At 36.7% G+C, this 19,721-nt stretch overlaps 1 protein-coding gene across 4 annotated transcripts in view; it reads left to right on the top strand.

Annotated features, from left to right (window-relative positions):
• Positions 1-19,721, top strand: part of LOC121313616 (AP-3 complex subunit beta-1-like) — a 113,588-nt gene that overhangs the window by 80,545 nt on the left and 13,322 nt on the right. For 3 of the 4 annotated variants that reach the window (XM_041246350.1, XM_041246365.1, XM_041246357.1), the window contains 4 exons: positions 3,017-3,248; positions 3,597-3,681; positions 8,499-8,596; positions 15,222-15,360. In XM_041246350.1, the coding sequence (XP_041102284.1) occupies positions 3,017-3,248; positions 3,597-3,681; positions 8,499-8,596; positions 15,222-15,360 (554 nt within the window). Of the gene's footprint in view, positions 1-3,016; positions 3,249-3,596; positions 3,682-8,498; positions 8,597-12,675; positions 12,838-15,221; positions 15,361-19,721 lie in introns of those variants that run through there. The other variant, XM_041246341.1, reaches the window with a different exon arrangement.

The raw sequence follows: 19,721 nt of genomic DNA, 5'->3' as shown, positions 1-19,721 counted from the left end.
TTTTATATATGTTCTAACCCTCAGCATATGTTTGATATGTTTTTATGGTACTATGCATCCATCTTCCCCACTTATCTACAGTGCTAATTAATGAGTTACATTTTAAAATCTCAGAATATAATTTTTTTTTTTTTAAGCAGCACTGACAGCGTCTTATTTAATCTACATCTAGAAATTTTACTTAAATATATAAGACGCAAACTAACTTTAGTAGTAACAGCTTTGTAATGCAGTCTTGTATGTTAGTTTGTCACGGCTCTAGTTCCTGAGCAACATTCTAAAATACATGGCTGTTTGTACTTTTGTTGGACTATCTAATTAACACCTGTCTTGGAGAAATCCATAAAGACCTCTGTTTGTTTTTCTTAATGTTACACCCATGACAAGCTGTCTCATAAAAATGATGCGCAGGTACTAGTTTGCATCCTATAAATCTCAGCAGGGTTCATAACATGGTCCATTATCAGCTAACTGCACAGAATATTTGCCATTTTACACTCTTGAGTTATTTTTTAGTGAAGTGTTTAAAAAATCTGACGCTTTTCTTCTTTCTCCAATTCCATGCTGTCTGTCTGTTATTCAGGAGATAGCAGATCTTATAAATGTTTCAGTAAGCGTTAAGTAGACAGTTATGTGCACTCTCATTCCACGCTTATTTACTTACTGTAATAAACTGTGATAAAATATGTGTCTCTTAAACTGCGAGCATCAGGAGTCTCGGCGATTTCCACTGGAAATAATATTCGTCTGCGGGAACTGTCCAGATATTTATACATAAGTGTAATTAATATGCCATGCAGGTGCTTGTGTCATCCTGTTAAAAAAAAGAAACAAACAAAAGAATCCCTTTTATTTCTTGAAAATATACATTTTTACATTCTGTGGCTTAATATTTGTTTGTGTGAGCTTGCAGCATAGAGCACTTCTTGTATAATACATGGTCTTGTTTGCATATTTGTTTCTATGAAAACTTGTAAATGGTTATAACTTGTGAATAACTTGTTGGATGGATTTGACAAGGTGTATACACCTTCATAGTGGTGGGGTAATGAAATATGCACAATTGCAACAGTTATAGCAGAGTGTTCCTCCAAAGCTCAGATAACCTAGGCGAGCACACTTCCTGTAATTGGATGTGATACTCACACTTCTGTTTAGCCATAATTTTCAAAATTCACAAAATTAGTAATAAAATACCATAAATAATGATTCATGATTTTTTGACATACTTCCAAACATTATGCGTATAAGCACATTTTTTACAGCTGTTTCTTCCATTTGCTTCTGCAAGGAATGTCTAGGTCATCCAGCTGCTAGATCAATGTGTTCTTGATTGACAGTCTTTACATGGAGGTTCTCCGTTTCTAAAAGTATTGAAAAGTGAAACAATGCATGAAGACTTCTACTTTGAAATTAGAGTGTATTTTAGTTCTTCTATATAGGCTGTACATTTGATTGATTTAAGTGTTTATAGATACTAATAATTAAATACTGCAATATTTTATGGATGATTTGTGTGAGCTGTAGACCTATCTTGAATATTCTAGCGTGCAAAATACGTCTGTGTGGAAACACAATAGGTACAAACTGTATCGTTTGTTGGTGAGGAATGAATGGGATTGAGAGCTCTTTTCAGTGGCTTGATAGAAGTACAAGCAGCTGGCATATTCCTCTCCTCTTTTTTGCCTCTTGGCATATTCCCTTTGTGTGATGAGGGTGATTTTGTATATGTTTGGTTGCTTGTCCTTTTTAAAGACACTTGGATGAAAATATGCAAAATTGTGTGAGAGCAGTGCTGCAGATGTACTGAGAAGAGTGTAGATTTTCTGGGGGATCTGAGCCTGAGGAACCAGACCTCTCATTCATGTTAAATAGGATTTCAAAACCTGGCCATGGGATCTTGCTGATATTTAACATAAAGGATCATTTACTGAACATCTGGGGTTCAACTGGGATCCATTTTGCATTAAATGGTAGTTAAAAATTAATTTATATGTAATGTTTTTTTTTCTTTTTTAATTTTTTTTTGAGTATTTTGCAGTGCTACCCACTGGATTTGCATTAACTGTAACCGTCATCTTAAAGGGAATGTTAAATTGAAGCTTTTTTTGCAGTCTATTAAAGGGTCAACGCCATTGTGAACAGGCTGGCTGCAGGGGTGATGAAACCAAAACATACTGCAACTGCAGGCTATACTGAGACGCTGCGGCACTCAGTGCTTCATTAACACACAGAAAATAAAAGGTTGAACAAAACAGAACACGGCACTTTGGGCCAGAATAAATAGACAGACAAAACGAACAGACATGGCGTAGCTATTATTATTATTATTATTATTGTTGTTGTTGTTGTTGTTGTTGTTATCGCCTCACTCTCTCCTGTTCTTTCACCTTTAACACGCAACCCTGAGTGAGTGAAACGTGCACCTATATATACAGTTGTGCCTGGATTCAATAACAAATTAATTATTCTCTTGAATCCCAGCACGTGAACTAATTTGTGCATTCCCCGTGCTCACATACTGATACACATTGTATCTGCTTGTGAAATGATTGTGCAATCCCCGTGCCTAAATACATATTACAAATGTACTTTTTAAATCACTCGTGCTCCACATAGCCCCATTATATCCTGTGCACCAATACCTATACACCAACATTAACACACCACACGCAGCATAAAACACATAATGCATACTTGGGTGGGGCACATTGCTACAAACCTACAGTAACTCCCTCTCAAGTTCAATACCTTGGACACTTTTTGGAACCTGAAGATGTTCTTCTGTTAAGACCAGCTCTCTATGAATTGTACTGCAGAATATATATATATATATATATATATATATATATATATATATATATATATATATATATATATATATATATATATATATATATATATATATAAAATGTGCTCAAGTCTTCCATTCTTGTTGCATGTGAAATAGGCAGAATGCTGATTGCTTTCTCAATGCCTATCCAATGAAAAACATGTGAACTTTCTTTCCTTCCAGGTCACCAGCCCAGTATACGTGCCTGCGAAATCTCATGAGCTTCTCCATCGAATGAGTGGCAAAGGGCTAGCAGCCCAGTATCACTTCCCACGACAGCCCTGCATTTACAGCTCCGACATGGTCTCTGTGCAAGTCACACTGACCAACAGTGGAGACCAGAAAGTGGAAGACATTCACATTGGGGAGAAGAAACTTCCCTCTGGCCTCCAGATTCACGACTTCAACAGTATAGGTAGGGAGTGCAAGTATGCTTGGGGATTTCAGGTGTGAACAGTTTTCTTTATACACAGTTCATGACTGTAGAAGCAAATCTGTGCCTCTTCATGTGTCATGTTTAGGTGTTGTATTCATTTCAAACCAGGATTGTTTACAATGTGTGAAAGCTGACCTCTCTAAGTTTTTTTATTGTCCTTTAACTTTTGAACTGCAAACCCTAAACTGATAGAGCGATGCTTGATTTCTTGAACCAAAACAAAATACTGCAACTAATTATTATTATTGTTGTTGTTTATTATTATTATTATTATTATTATTATTATTATTATTATTTTTTTTTTTTTAATGAAACCTTTGCCCGCAGAATCTCTGGAGCCAGGGGCATCAATCACAGTGTCAATGGGCATCAACTTCAATGATTCTACCCAGGCTGCCAACTTCCAGCTTTGGTAAGGTTCTGATACTGTATACTGAATTCCAGACACTAGCTAGTTTTGTTTTGGAAAGAAAGCAGTGACATTGGACTGATCCTTGGAAAACAGTCTCCATTCTGTGCTTGGCAATGTTCAGAGTTGTTCTCCTCTGTATTATTTTCTTCAGAAGGTACTACATGACAATGTCGTTTTCCTTATCCTTCCAAGAAACTGGAAATGTAATTTGAAGTTCATTGGTAGTAATGCGGCAGATGATGAATATACGAGCTGCTGCATAACCCATTGATTTTATGCAAATTATCACCTTTATGTTATGGGAGGTCTGTTGCATTAGTGATGTATATAAAAAACGATTACATTCTCCCACATTTCCTAGTAATTGTTTATTATTTTACTATCAGACAAACAACAGAGATCAATATTATAGAATGCCAGGCTATGAATAACGTCACCATAATAGATTTGCCTGAGACAATGAAGGTAGATTATTTTTAATGATCTGGACAATGTGAGCCCAATGACACAGCTCACCAAATGAGCATTAATGATAGATTAGGACCATATTCTGTTTTTCTTTTGTGAAATGGAGGAGGGACTTTTAATGTATTTAATCCATCAGTTTGCAGATTGGTAGCAGTGTAGTTCTACTACTACTGCTACTACTAATAATAATCATAATACATTTAAAAAAAAAAAAGAAACACAGGGATACCTGTTATAACATAAATCGTTTCTCAAATCTTATTTTTGGGTGCAAAACTTTTTTTTTTTTTTTTTAAACTGAGCACTTCCAGTAATGCAAGGAAACAGAGCAATGTCTGTATTAACAGTTACATAGCCTCCAAGATGCATTCAGATAGTCAAGATTAATAACAATTAAAAAAAAAAAAAAAAAAAAGAACCAGAGCAGGAGCTGTCCACACTACAATTATTAATCATTACATTTAATGTGTCAAACCATCTCACAAGAGGTTTAGTTATACTGCTTTAACTGATTTCAGCAGATCAGTCAGCCTTTTTGTCTTTTCAATTTACATTACTAGTGTGTGTGTGTGTGTGTGTGTTGTAGTTACTAGTTTGTGTGTTTATTTTGTCGTAGTATTTTGGGAGACAACTTAAGGACAGTTTGAAAATTGCAGTAGTGGAGATTGGCAAACTTAAAATAAATAAATAAATAAATAAAAAGTCACTGTTCTGTCAGTATGTCAAATTGTAAACATAATGGTCAATTCTGGTTTCTGATTGGCAGAGAAGCAAACTGAATGGAGTTGTGGTATTCAGTAATTATTCAGTTTATAATAGCAATAAACCACCATCTAGAGTCCCCTGCCCAATAGATAATGCGCTTATTGTTACTGTGAATGACTTTAGCTTGTGCCATTGCCTCGCACAGAGTAGGTATTAGGCACTAGGAAAGGACAGCTTTGTCTGGAGTGTAGGTAATTTACCAAAAAAATGTGTGTTTTTGACAAAAGATTTTAAAAGTAAAATACCATTTGATTCACTGTATAAATGACCTGAGGTGACTTGTGCCTGTTTTTGGAATATATGAACTATGCTGGTCAAAATTGTTTAATTGGGATCCCTTTTCTCTTAGGTATTGTATTCAGATATGCAGCCAATGTACAACTGTGTAACCTTGAATCAGAGAACAAATGAAAAGAATAAGATAAGCCGGGTGGATCTCTGCACTGCTATAAGTTTAAATTAAGATCTGGATTGTTATGCTTGGTATTATAAATTTCTTGCCCAAAGATAAAACACAGAACAGATCATCATTTTCTTTCTTGTTGCTCTTCCTAGACAAGCACTTTGTCTTGCATCAAATACAATTGATCCTGTAGCAGTGTAATCACAATTACTCACCTTCTTAATTGCCTGCCCGAAATCAGAAAATGGAAACCGATCAGCAGCATGGACATCAATAGTGTTATAGAAAGCCGGTGGGGGCCGGGGAGATAGGAGTAACGGTTGGATCAATCGGTCTCAAATGCCAATCATTGAGTGTGTTTTGCATGACAATCATTGTCTGTGTGCAGTCTGAGCCCCAGAGAGCGATCCATAGCTCTACCGGTAAACTGCACAAGTCTACCAACACCTTATCAACTCTTCAGGAATTCTGTCTTAGCGGGGAGTTAAGAAACAGAACGTCTTCATGCTCTGCCTGCCATCAGTCTTTAAAACTGTACTGGAAAAAGGCTAACTTGGTGACACATTTATCCTCTATACAAAATGCAATTTTTGTGAAACTGTAATGTTACAAAATATAAGAAAGACTTAACTTGAAGCTTAGTTCAGGACCCTTTTGTCTGTTTTTTGTATTCATTTATTTTTAATCATCTATCATCTATTTTTAATATTTCAGTGGAGATTGGTGTGTTGATTTCAGTATTTAACCACCTTACTAGTGATGCTGTCTGTCGTGGGTATTGCAGTTTTTTGTATGATGCTTTGTTGCAATAGCGCTACAGGATAGTTGCAAAAGTGGGAGCTTTTTTGTATTAAACTGGTGAAAGAAGGGGTATTAACTGGGTGTTTTGTTCAACTTTACTATCTGAAAGTAGAATCCCTTGCATGCAGATGATAACCCTGGGTCCTGTGACCAGTGTGACCCATTATCCAGAAGGCTGTCTGGAATTTCAGTCTAGTGTCAGGAGTTTCTAATCAAGGTCGTGCCACAATCTGCCAGCATACCAGCTGGTTAATGACTCGTCTTGGTTGGCCAGATGTAAAATTGGCGTCCCTGATAGTTTTGCATGGTTGGCAGGCTTATGACATGGGTTCATTTTGAAAGGGGGGAGGGGAAAGTAATTAATTTAATTTCCAGTTTACTTAAGTACAAGAAAGCCTGCCAAGGAGCAACATCTATTTTCCAGGTGCTTCCACAGCAGCAGTAGCAATGGCACTCTGGTTGTACATTGTGGCTAGATCAGTCCGTTGTGTGCAGTGTCTGTTTAAACAGAGGAAACATGCATGCATCTGTGTTCAGAGAAAGACCACCCTAGGGACCTGAACAATTATACCTTGTTTCCATTTGAGGAACCAAGGATGTGCCTTATCGCTTCCCACATTAAATCCTTGCAAGTCTGTTTCTATCACGGTTAAATGGATTACTAACAGCAAAGGATCAAGATGATCTCTTTAGAATGTAAACTTCCATGCAGCTGACGGTTCATTAAGCTGATGGAACACAAAGCCACTTTTCCAGGAATAGTGGCTTGAAACCTGGGTCCAAAAGAACGAGAGACCTTGTTTGAGGCAACTTCTGTATCAAGCCCGAAGTGGCCTGGAACCTAGTCTTCTGAAACCAAGTTCCAAGCCACAAAGTGGGTTAGTGTGCAATCAGCTTTCATTTTAAGTAACAATTTGACATCGCAGTGAAAGGATCATGAAGAGAGGGAGGCTACAGTGTCTTTAAACTTTGTGATTCTGTTGCTAGTGGGTGAGAATGAAGGATAAATGTGAGGCACTTTTTTTTTAATGAATTAAATAAATAAAAACAAAATTCTCCAAAGTGAGGGGAAATGTGTGTGTGTGTGTGTGTGTGTGTGTGTGTGTACGTATGTATGTGTAATATATATATATATATATACACACACACACACACACACACACAGTGCCTTGCAAAAGTATTCAGACCCCTGACTAATTCTCTTATATTACCAAATTACAAGTGGTACATTGAAACTTCGTTCTGTTTGATATTTTATTTTTAAACACTAAAACTCAGAATCAATTATTGTAAGGTGACATTGGTTTTATGTTGGGAACTATTTTTAAGAAAAATAAAAAACTGAAATATCTTGCTTGCATAAGTATTCAACCCCTGTGCTGTGGAAGCTCCCAGTTTGCACAGATGAAAGAAATTGCCCTAACGATGACACAATTACCTTACCATTGGCCTCCACCTGTGAACCATTAAAGTTGTTCACATTTTCTGGATAAAAACCCCACTGTTAAAGGATCATTGGTAAGGCTGTGAATATGAAGGAAAATGAAGACCAAAGAGCACTCAACAGAAGTTAAAGATAAAGTAATACAAATGCATAGATTAGGGAAAGGGGTCCAAAATAATATCCAAGTGTTTGGATATCCCAGTGAGCACAGTTGGATCAATAATCAGGAAGTGAAAGCTGCATCACACCAACCAGGCACTGCCAAGAAAAGGCCGAATGATCCCAAGCACAAGGCCAAACCAACACTGGAGTGGCTCAAGAACAAAAAGGTGAATGTCCTACAGTGCCCCAGTCAAAGTCCTGATCCCAATCCCATTGAGAATCTGTGGTGCTATTTGAAAATTGCGTCCAACCAACCTGAACAACCTGGAGCGAATCTGCCAAGAAGAATCGCTGCCAAAATCACTCTGACACTGTGCAAAGTTGGTACATACTTACCCCAAAAGACTTAAAGCTGTTATTGCAGCGAAAGGTGGCTTTACCAAATATTAATGTGTGGGGGTTGATTACTTATGCAAGCAAGATATTTCAGTTTTTTGTTTTTCTTAAAAATATTTCCCAACATAAAATCAATGTCACCTTACCAAAATTCTGAGTAAGTGTTTTAAAATAAAGTATCAAACAAAACGAAATTTCAATGTACCATTTGTAATTCAGTAATATGAGATAATTGGTCAGGGGTCTGAATACTTTTATATATATATATATATATATATATATATATATATATATATATATATATATATATATATATATATATATATATATATATATATATATATATATTATTCATTTTGTATGTTATGGTGTTGTTGCTGTTAGCCAGTGTGTTCATATGGGTTTCAGTATGTAAAAATACTTCCTAATCTCTTTCAGCACGAAAAGCGACCAGTTCAACGTCAGTATTCAGCCAGCCGTGGGAGAACTGCTTCTACCAGTCACCATGTCTGAGCAGGACTTTAGGACACAGCAAGGTGAGCATGCGTACAGAACTGGAACTTTCCCCATAGGTGGCCATGGTAGAAGTACCACTTATCATTACAAGTGGATCAACCCATCCAATTTTAGATCATTCAGGTTACATTGGATCCACCCATAGAAACATATGAAATAGTAAAAGAGGCGACCCGGTGTCGTGATGCCGGCTACGCGCTTTTTGAATAAGCCGGGTCGACCTGGGTAACAGAAGCAAGTCCAGGGCTCATGGTGTGTCTCAATCAACAAAAATATAGCTAAACAGAATATACAGAAATGTTCCTTGCGGAAATGAAACCCTCTCGCAGGCGTGGCTGTTTGTTATTTTGTCCGCTTACAAACACCCATCATGAATTTTGTCTCGCTTGACCCAGGCCAAAGCATGTCGACCCACATCCTGAGGTGAGATTGTGACCCAGGTAGCCAGAAGCCCTGTTGAGACCTGGGTAGGAGCACCAGTGTGAAAGGGGCTTGAGATACCCAAAAGGAAATCATTTACATTAGTTACCCATTGCCTTTGCCTGTTTTTGCAAATTGGACTAGGATGGCGAGAGTAAAGGAGTAATAGAAAGGCTGAGAGTGTAATAATGCTGTGTAATCAGGGCAATTCTGATGGACCATGGAGATTTAGAAAGAAAAACAAGTGCAAAGCTCAAGGTTTTTTTTTTTTTTTTATTAAATTTTATATACTGAGCATCAAAAGAAACATATCACTTATATTTGAACATCAAAAGAAACTTACCACTTATCTCGTGAATTTTACCCAAATATATGATCAGTAAAATGACAAACTCTGTTTTAGAGCAGGTGCAGTGACTTTTTATTGTTCTGGTTAATAATTGACATCACAAAGGTGCTTTAAAATGATCTGTTGCTCTTGGGCAGGTGTTGTGACTCTTGGTCACCCAGTTCATGGCCCAGACTTTCAAAGCTGTAGTGGTTAAACTGAACACTGTTATATGAGGAGGAGGTTAAATGTCAGCAAAGCTTGCAAAGAAAATGTACAAAATGAAATTTACCTATTGCATAAGTATTCAGCCCCTTAAGTCAGTGCTTGGTAGAAGCACCTTTTGCAGCAACTACTGCTATGAGTCATTTTGGATAGGTCTCTACTAGCTTTGCACAGTACGATGGTGAAAGTTTTGCCCATTCTTCACGGGAAAATTGCTCCAGTTCTGATGAGATTGTTTGGGATCATTGATGGACTGCAATTTTTAAGTCTCGCCATAAATTTTCTATTGATTTCAAGTCAGGACTTTGACTGGGCCACTGAAGAACATTTTAATTCTCCTCTTGTTCAACCACTCAGTTGTGGCTTTGTCTTTGTGCTTCAGGTCATTGTCCTGCTGAAATATGAATTTCTTCCCCAGTTTGAGTCTTGGCTGACTCGAGCAGGTTTTCCTCAAGGATTCGCCTCTACTTTGCATCATCCATTCTCCCCTCTATCCTGACAAGCTTCCCAGTCCCTGCTGAAGAGAAGCATCCCCATAACATGATGCTGCCACCACCATGCTTGACAGTTGGGATGGTGTTGACTGGGTGATGTGCAGTGTTGGGCTTGCACCAGACATAATGCTTGGAATTTAGACAGAAAAGTACAATCGTCTCGTCTGACCACAAAACCTTTTTCCACATGTCTGCATTGTCATCTACATGCTTTTGCGCAAATTCCATAAGTGCTTTAAGATGAGGCTTTTTTGTAATGGCTTCTTTCTTGCCACCCGTCCATACAGGCCAGGTTTGTGTAAGGACCGGCTTATTGTTGATGTGTGAACGCTGACTCCCATCTCAGACACAGAACTTTGCAGATCTCTCAAGGTCATTGTTGGCTTCAGAGTGACATCCCTAAGCAGTTTCCTGCTTGCCCGTTTGCTCAGTTTGGGAGGGCGACCTGGTCTGGCGAGTGTCTGGGTGGTATGATGCATCTTCCACTTCTTAATGATGGACTTCACAGTGCTGAGAGGGATAATCCGCTGTACCGTTCTCCTGCTGTGTGCCTCTCAACCACTTTACCCTGACTTGTTTCAATAGCTCCTTGGTCTTCACAATTGAGTATATTATATAATATGATATATAGATATAGATATTATAATATATATAGATATATATTATATATATATATCATATAATATATATATCTGTGTGTGCACGTGTGATACATACATATATGTATATTTAACAATTGTTTTGGAGGGACCCTGGACTTCTTTACAAAGTTGGCAATTTGCTCTATCAGAATAATGAAGAAACACCTAAATTGAGTTGAACATCTTTATTTAGTATACAGTAATGTTTTTAAAGACAACTTCAAATTGATCAACATTTAAACTGTATGTTTAAAAGAAAACAGTGAGAAATTAAAAAATAAAAAGTACACGTACATGCGGAATGCAGTAATGAGATGCCCCTTCTCTTGAAAAACATGTCCAGTGTAGATTGTGTCATATTTTTTGTGCTTTTCTCAATGCACGCTGTTTCAATCTTATTACTTCCTCACGCCTGTTGCCATGGTTGCATTTCGTGTGAAGATGGCAATGGTTGCATACGTCACACATGATTCACACTACAATAGGTTATCTATGAATCAGCCTTATCTTCGAATTAGCCAACCAAGGTCTTTGTTTTCACAGAGAGAATAACACATTCACACTGGAGAAAGTTCAGTGTCAGTCACTACCGAGATCGTTTTATCCGGGTAGATTTTGTAAAAGTGATCGTTCTAATAGGGCTAATTTCCATTGGGGGGGGGGGGGGGGACGACGACAAGGGGGTTCGTTATAGTGACGTTAGACAGTGTGTGTGTGTGTGTGTGTGTCTATATATCCATTTAAGGTTTTTAAAGTGTATTTCTTACAGTAGAGAGAACAATATTGGGTTCTGAGCAGATACAGTAGTGTCAGCGTGAGTAACGTAGTAGAGCACTAAATAGAAGAATGCACTTCGGCGAAACATTTCCGGTGATGCGGCTTCAGTATATATCATATAATTGCTGAAGTACGTGGGGATATTTATGCTACATGCCTGGTTGTGTAAATAGAAGTAGCAGCAATAGAAACAGGCCAATATGTGGGTAGGGTTGCAGCATAAAATCCAAATGAGATGTACACAGTTCAGGAGAAATGAAAGGCAACAATTGACATTCATGTCAACAGACCTTGAGGAAATGCCTGTGTAGACGAGGGGAACAAAATAATTACTTTCCACATCTATAACCCGTGGAAAACCTATTAGCCCAAAGCGTGATTGCCCACGTGAAAAAAAAAAAAAAAAAAAAAAAAAAAAAAAAAACTGCTCAAGGCAGTGAGATGATATCTGTGGAAGATTGACGTTTCCTACCAACCTGTTTAAAGCTGCCTAAATTACTGCAGGATTTGCAGTTTATTTTCCTATCGATAATAAGAAATAAATAACACACAAAATAAAAAGCAGTGCTATATATTTTTATTTATGTACATTTGTGTGTGTGTGTGTGTGTATTTTTATATTTACTTTTTTCTGACCCTTTAAGTGAGCAGTGATAAATATGTTGAGTTCTCATGGGTTAACTTTTTTCAGTTTCAATGTGTGACTGCTTCTATTTTGTACACCGTTATTACCGATTCTTACCTCTCTTCCTGAAGCTTCTGTCTCACTACTTTGCAACAACTCTGTAAACTTCAAATGAGTGAACTGCCTCTGCTATGCTGCCTCCTGTCTTAATTTACGTTGATGGAGGCTGTAGATGCACCAAGAAACAGACCAGATTATTAGCATTTTTTTTTCTTTTTCCCCTGCATGTTTTTGTCGCGCCTTGATGTTTTGATCAAGTTTTGTTTGCTTTGCTGCGAGTCGGCCACTTTCCTGACTGGTCATACAGAACCGTGAGCACAGAGGAGAAGCACTCTGCATGGATTGCTGGGAGCCTCGATGGACTTGTTGCCAAAATTCCTTTTTCTTCTGCTATTTTCCCTCTATGGTTGTTGATTATTTGCCTGAATAAATGTGGCAGCTGTGTGTTGTGTTAAATAGAGCAGAAAGGCTACTCACAATAAAGCTATTTGAACATGTGTTTATATGAAATATTTGTAAATATATGCAGGTCTCCTGGTGCCTCGGCAGTGCCTTCCCCTGTCTTCCTGAATTCGCATTTTGACACTGGACTTGCGATTGGCAAATATGCCACATGCTCTTCTCAGTCCCTTTGCAGCCACCATTTCTATTTCCAGGAGAAGCTTTATATATGCAGAGCTCCTAAAGTGACGCCTTGCCTCTGAAGTGGACCCAAGCAAATCTGATCAAAATTCCCACTGGATATAATGGAAATGCTTGGGTATGTTAAATCAAAAAAATAATACAAAGTTTGCTTGACTGCATGTGGCATTACGTGTTACCTGCTCCTCTATCCTGGCCATGCTGCTGTTTTTGTAGGTTTAAATATAGAAAGGTAAATGCTATTTTTTAAAGAAGAAAAACAAAAAACAAAAAACAAAAAAAAACAAAATATATATATATATATATATATATATATATATATATATATATATATATATATATATATATATATATAATAGTGTTATTGTTATTGAGGGGTTTTTTGTGTATGGCCAGATATTTCTAAATGCTTTCTGTTTTTTGTCTTCACATTCATGATTATTGCAAATAACTATTTTTCAATTCACTGATGGATTTGTAACTCTTTTTTTATTTCAGTTCTCTGTACTTACAACTGAACCCATTAGAATTGTTGGCTGCTAAAACGCCAGCCTAATTATTAAATCTGAGCTATTGCACAGGAAAGCTGTTGATGGTATTCATATAACACTAATGTGGAGTATAATTTGTAATTGCAATACTACCTTTGTTTTAAGTAAATAAGGGGGCAAAAATGAACCAATTTCTAATTTGTTTACGTGCGCCTGTGAGGAAGGATACTTAAGACTCCTGTTTAATTTTGCAGTGTTATAATGTAGTTTTTAATGTGCATGCTTGTATACTGTAAACTGTCCCCTAGTAACCCTTTTCCTGTGACTGGGAAAACATTTCCATTTTCTGTGCCGCAGACTTCCTCAAGCAATCACATTTGATGCTCCTTAATCACGGCACACTTTTTCTTTTGCAGGTTCTTTTCCAGCTCAGCAATCGAGACAATACATTTGCTTACCATGCTGCTCTGCTAAGTGTTCTTCTGCATGTAAATTAATCTTGATTCGGTTTACACTGTCATGCTGAGTGGTACAAATTGCCTATAGCAATAAAACAGCACGAGTAAAAAGGCAGATTGAGCGTGCGCCTCACTTGATAGGATGTTACTTTGCTTTATGCCAATACATTAGCTGAAGATAATGAATCTTCTGTTCTGAAAAGCATGGTAAAGTTGATTTTTAATTTTACTTCAATGGAGCAGTACCTTGTCTTTTTAAAGTACAAGTTAGACAAACCATTAATGACAACAGCGTTAAGGTTAAATATGAAGCAATGCATTCACTTATCTGAGTGCTATCCATCTTTCCATTTACAGGAGCTTGACAAAAGTACTGGCTTTGTGCAACATTTCCTTTAATTGCATGCTGGGGAAAACAGGCTTTTAACACCAACATAGTTACATTCATTTATTCAGCGCTTGCTTTTCAATAGAGCTTAATGGAGAAGGTTTAAATCCTAAGTGAGCACACACATCTCTTACCAGTATTTTGTCAACCCCATTGCTGTGGTTAAAAGCAGTTTCAGAGTGCCTGTGCAATTTCTGAGGCCCATGCACCTTAGTTTGTACTTTGTTCAACCCGTTACAGAATGTACCTTTTCACTAGTTGATAGAATTAGGGACTTCCTCCTTTCAAATCCATTTAAAGCCCACAGTAACTTGAAATGGAATTACTTAGCTGTTTGTGTATGCATTGTGCTGCTGCTTTAATGCAGAAATAAAATTGTTATTATATAAACCTAACCCATGTTATTTTTAATAGTGAGTTTTCAGTTTATCAATTCCTTTTCTTCAAATATTTCTGGTTTTGAGTATCCTGTTGGATCCTCATTCTCCTTGGCAATAGAACTGTGCTGTATATATTATATATATATATATATATATATATATATATATATATATATATAGTTTTACTTCTAGTATTCAGATCAGTAAGTAATTTGATAGAAAGGAAAGTTTGTCATTTATGAGTCATAACACGTACAATTGTCAAACAGATATGTTTACTTGCCTGTATTTACTATGATTCTTTTAATAGAATCAGTGGCAAAATTGGTAGGCATTTTTGCCACTGATTTCTGAAATCTGCATTGGAATAATATTTCTTGCAGTTCCTGTCAAAAATAGGAAATGTGCAATATATGAAAGCATAAGGTCCCTTTTTGAAGATTTTTATTTTCCTACTGTTAATGGCTGTTTACCATGAAACGAATGTTTATTATGTTGCCTACCACTTTTGCTAATATTTAAAACTTATTTTTAGTATTTGATTGGGTCAGTTCCCTGACTTCTGTGCACCCATCCTTTAGAATATAGGATGTTTTATAGTGTGTATCATAAAAAAGCTATTGGAAGAGTGTTGCGTGTCATGTTTTGTGTCTATTTTACCAATGTACATTGGATTATATTTACTAGTTTAAAAAGTATAATGGTTTCATTCACAGGAAAGCTTACTGGAATGAATGAGAGTGCTGCTACCATCAGCATTGCTCCAGAAAACTCCTCAAGCAGAGCCATCGTGCACAAGGTGGTGACTGCAGCTAACCTGGGGGTGGTACCTTCTGCTGAAGATCGCATCCACAGGTAAAACCCATTGCAATTGAAACTTTTATTGTAATGCATCTGTGAAGAGAATAATGGGTTTCATGCAAGGTTTGCACCAGTCAGTGTTTGCCTCCATCATTTTGAAAAGGAGAAAACCATGTAACTCATATCCTTCAAAATACTTGAACATTCATCTTAGTCCTTCTAACTAAACTATATTTTTCTTTGATAAACATTAAGTAGGCAAAACAAAAAAACTGGTTCCAAAAAAAATATTTAAAAAATCCAGGTATGTATAGGTGGTAATATTGCTATAATGTATGCTAATATCAAATCAATCGTATTCATAAAGCAGCAGTAGCTAGTGTAATTCAATTAGTTTTTTAATTGTATTATCGTAAGAATAAAAATGGTACCATATGGTAGCAGAGCTAACAATAACTTTACAATATATCTTTTTGAATTATTTTTAGTATGAAGTACAAATAAAGGGCCAATTTGTTTTATTGAATACAAGTTAGGTGGAATGATGATAATGATTTCAGAGTTTGTAAACTTGGTTAGCTGGTTGGTTTTTGTAGAGATGAACCTGTGATTTGCAGTCATGTTCGTTTAATAAGAGGTGGAGCCCCCATGCTCGGGTGGAAGGGAAGGCTAGGGCACTGGGGTCCGATCCCCTGATCCGTGCATGGGATCTCTAAGAAGGCTGTCTGAACACATTAAGAGCCCCTCGTTCATTTAGAACAGCTCCCTGCAGAGCTCTGTCTTACACTGGCGTATTATAGATGCCATGGTTAATGCAAAACTGTTTTTATTTTAGTCTTATTGCATATTTAAAATTCCACTTTGCACTAAACAGAATATAACTTTTGAAAAAAAAAACCAAACATGTTGAAATTGAAAAGCACTGCAATCTAGAAGTAGGTACAATATACATTTTTTGCTCACGTTTTCACCTCTTTTTTTATCCAAGTAACTGTTGTTTTTCAAAACGAAATAAGCCACTCTTTGTGGTAATTAGGTGTCTCCTATGTACATGCAAGTACAGTGCTTCTCCTTTTTATATAAGCTTTTTTATGTCTTATAGCAGGAATGAAAGTGCCAGGACAACACAAAATGGGCACTTCAGACCACTTTAGAATGACAGAAATCCCATGGTTTGATTATGAAGTACAAATGCATATGAAGCAACCTTGGAAAAATGTAATAGCTAAAGCAAGGACACATAGCAAGTACGTGCAAATCAATGGGAAGCCATAGCAGAAAAGGGGAGGGACCGGAGTTCAAAACCTCATATTTCATCTTGAATAACCAATAGCACAAATTGTCCCAAGTCATCAATCTCCAGTGTGTCTCAGCATATGCAGAGGGCCCTGCGTGTTTCCTGGAATGTGTGTCTGTACTGATGATGATGAAATATTGCCATGTATGTATTTATTTATTTACAGATTTTTATATTGTATTTTAATAGTTTTTAAACACAATGCACTTTTTTATTCCCCAAGTTGAAATTCGGCATTCACTTCTCAGTAGTTATTAAACATTAAACGCATTTTTGTTGCCTTCACAATAGGGAGCTATTTGCTTACGTGCCCACTACTGTATTTTACAGTGCATTAAATCCCATTTGATATGCACATGGGTACAAACACTGCAACCCTGATTTGTATGTACTGCCGGAAGTAATGAACAAGCATGCATTACTGTGCTATACTTGCTATACTTTGGGATTTGTTGTTTTTTGTTCATTTACTCCCAAAGTAGTTCATTATATATTAAAACAACTGTTAGGGGGGCTAGATTACTCTAATTGCGTGAATCTTGCTTTCCAAGTGTAAAGGCGAACAAAATGCACTCTTTTTATTCTATATAGCCCTAATGCGAATTCAGTTGAACATTCTTATTGTAAATTCACAGTACTGGTCCTAATGGGGTTATATGCGTTAAGCAAACCCCACTGTGTAAGAGCTGTGGTGCAGTGTTTAAAAAGTGCTCTAAGTCGATTACAATCATTAATTCGATTCAGGTGTCTGCATGGGTGCTATTAGTCTGGCACAATTGTTTTCACTGACTTGGTTTGGTTCTGCAAAACCAAACCTTTGTATTTATTATGTTAAAGTATTACCTTAGTTTGCCACTGTGTGCTGTGCGAATGAAGCTTTTGACACGTGATGGCATTAAATGAAAGGAACCAGCTCAGTGGTTAAGGTAACTATGTTTTATAATAATCACGTATGTATTTTCTTTTATTGGTAAATTAGTGAGAAACAATTTTTATAGAGGACTACCATTTGAATTTTACATTTTGTTGGTTTGTTTGTCTCCTATAAAACATCCACATGCAGAACGTGTTTTAAATCCAATTAATATGCATCTGGAAACGTTTGAAAGGGAACGCTCATTTATATCTGACAATGAAAATGGATTCAATGAAGATTCTGTAGCAATCAGCACTTCTGTGTGTTTGTTTGCTTGTTACCACAATAGGCATGCACAAATGATCATTGTTTAAAAACCTGAGTCATTTGTCTGCATTTATACATTGTTATAGTTGACATAGTTGATATGAAAATTGTGTATTGATGTCGTGCATGTATTTCGATATAGATAATTTCGAACTCCAAAACTCAGCTAACTCCTTTGAGAATTTAGTGCCGCAGTGAGAAAGTCGGACGGACAGTTCTATGCAAAAAAAGCTTCAATAACTGCACCGTATATACTTAAAAAGCAGGCTTTTTTGACTGATTTGTAAAAAAGATATGAGCTGCAGACCTTGGCTCATAGTGGGAAACTAAAGCCTGCGGCTTCAGGCATGACAGTCCCCTGTCTGTAATTGTGGCTCTTCCCTCGGGGGCCACAGTTTCCCACTATTCGCCTCTTCCTCAGTCCATATTTACTGATTTTTGAAAAGCATCTATCTAGTAAACAAGGGGTCTGATTAATGGAAACATCCCACACCAGTCGATTTTGTCACTCTGCTTATGAGAAATATTGATGATTAAAATGTGCATATCAAAGAGTAGGGGTATGTGATAATACTGATATACCGGTATATTGCGATATTGATCAGGCAATGCAATAAGCGGTATTTGAACAATAATACCTGGATTTGTTGGCTGGGAAATGTTGGCTTATTTTGCGAGATAATCACTTCCTGTGAGCAGCCCTAACACAAAAGAAAATATGGTAGAAGCACACAGAGATTTTGAGCTGCTTAAATTCTGCAAAGTCACATGCGTGGAATAATTTACTAATAAAAAAAATCTAAAAAGGATGACTGTATAGCATCAAACATTGCAGTATGTTGTTTATGCAAGGCTGAAGTAAAGTATGCTGGTGGTACCACTCTTACATACAATAGTGTAGTCTTACATCTTAACGTACCTGAATGCCGTTTATTCCAAACCCCTGGTCTCTGCAGTGACCGATTATATAAAGAAGCTTTAATAATAATAATACAAATTAAAAAATTATATTTAAAATCAGTGTTTTTTAGAGAATTTTAAATAGCTCTCAATGCAGCACTGTTCTGTTTTTCAAAATGGGAGCACATGCGCGTACTTCAGAGGATCCAACAAAAATGAGGTACTGGGCATTTCATATGAGAGTTGAATTTGTCATGTTACATTTTAATGCTTTAAACTCCATGAAAATGAGAAAAAAAAAAAAACACAAATGGTAGAACATGTTAAATACAATAATTTAGTGAACATTAGCAGCTAGTTAATAAATTATTGATGTGTACACAATTTCAAACAACAAAAGCACTTAATTATTAATGGCAGCATTGCACCTTTACATTAAGTCTGTAAAAATGTAATAGAACTAATTAAAAATATGTATTCACTGATTGAGAACCATTGCACAGTAATTAAGCTGTCAATAGCAAGAAAAATAGGTAATTATTTCCAACATCTGTTGAACATTTTCACAACACAGCAGGTCAGGACAAAGGGGTTGGTTTCATGTTTGAGAAAAACAGACTACGACAAAGGAAATGACTGCAGAGCAGTATCAAATAAATATGGAATACCAAAATTCACAATCAGCAATAATCAAGAAGTACCACAGATCAAATTCAACTGAAATGTTTAAAAGAAGGTTCAAAGACAATTATGGGTACAGCTAAAAACACAGCTAAAGACATTCCAAGATTAACAGCCAAGGACTTAGATTTAGAAGCATCAGGCACAACAGCGCACAAAAGAAAAGAACTGTACAAAGACACCTGAACACACAAGAGCTGTGTACACGCAGACCTCTCTGCAAGCCACGCTAAAAAAAAAATAATCAGAAAACAAACAGTCTACAATTTGCCAACAAATATGAACAGGAATCTGAAGCATTTTTCAACAAAGTGCTATTATCCCGTGAGACTTGAATAGAACTTTTCCTCCAAA

Source organism: Polyodon spathula, chromosome 1 (assembly GCF_017654505.1).
Source record: "Polyodon spathula isolate WHYD16114869_AA chromosome 1, ASM1765450v1, whole genome shotgun sequence".
Lineage (NCBI taxonomy): Eukaryota > Metazoa > Chordata > Actinopteri > Acipenseriformes > Polyodontidae > Polyodon > Polyodon spathula.
This window is presented reverse-complemented; position numbering and strand designations above follow the sequence as displayed.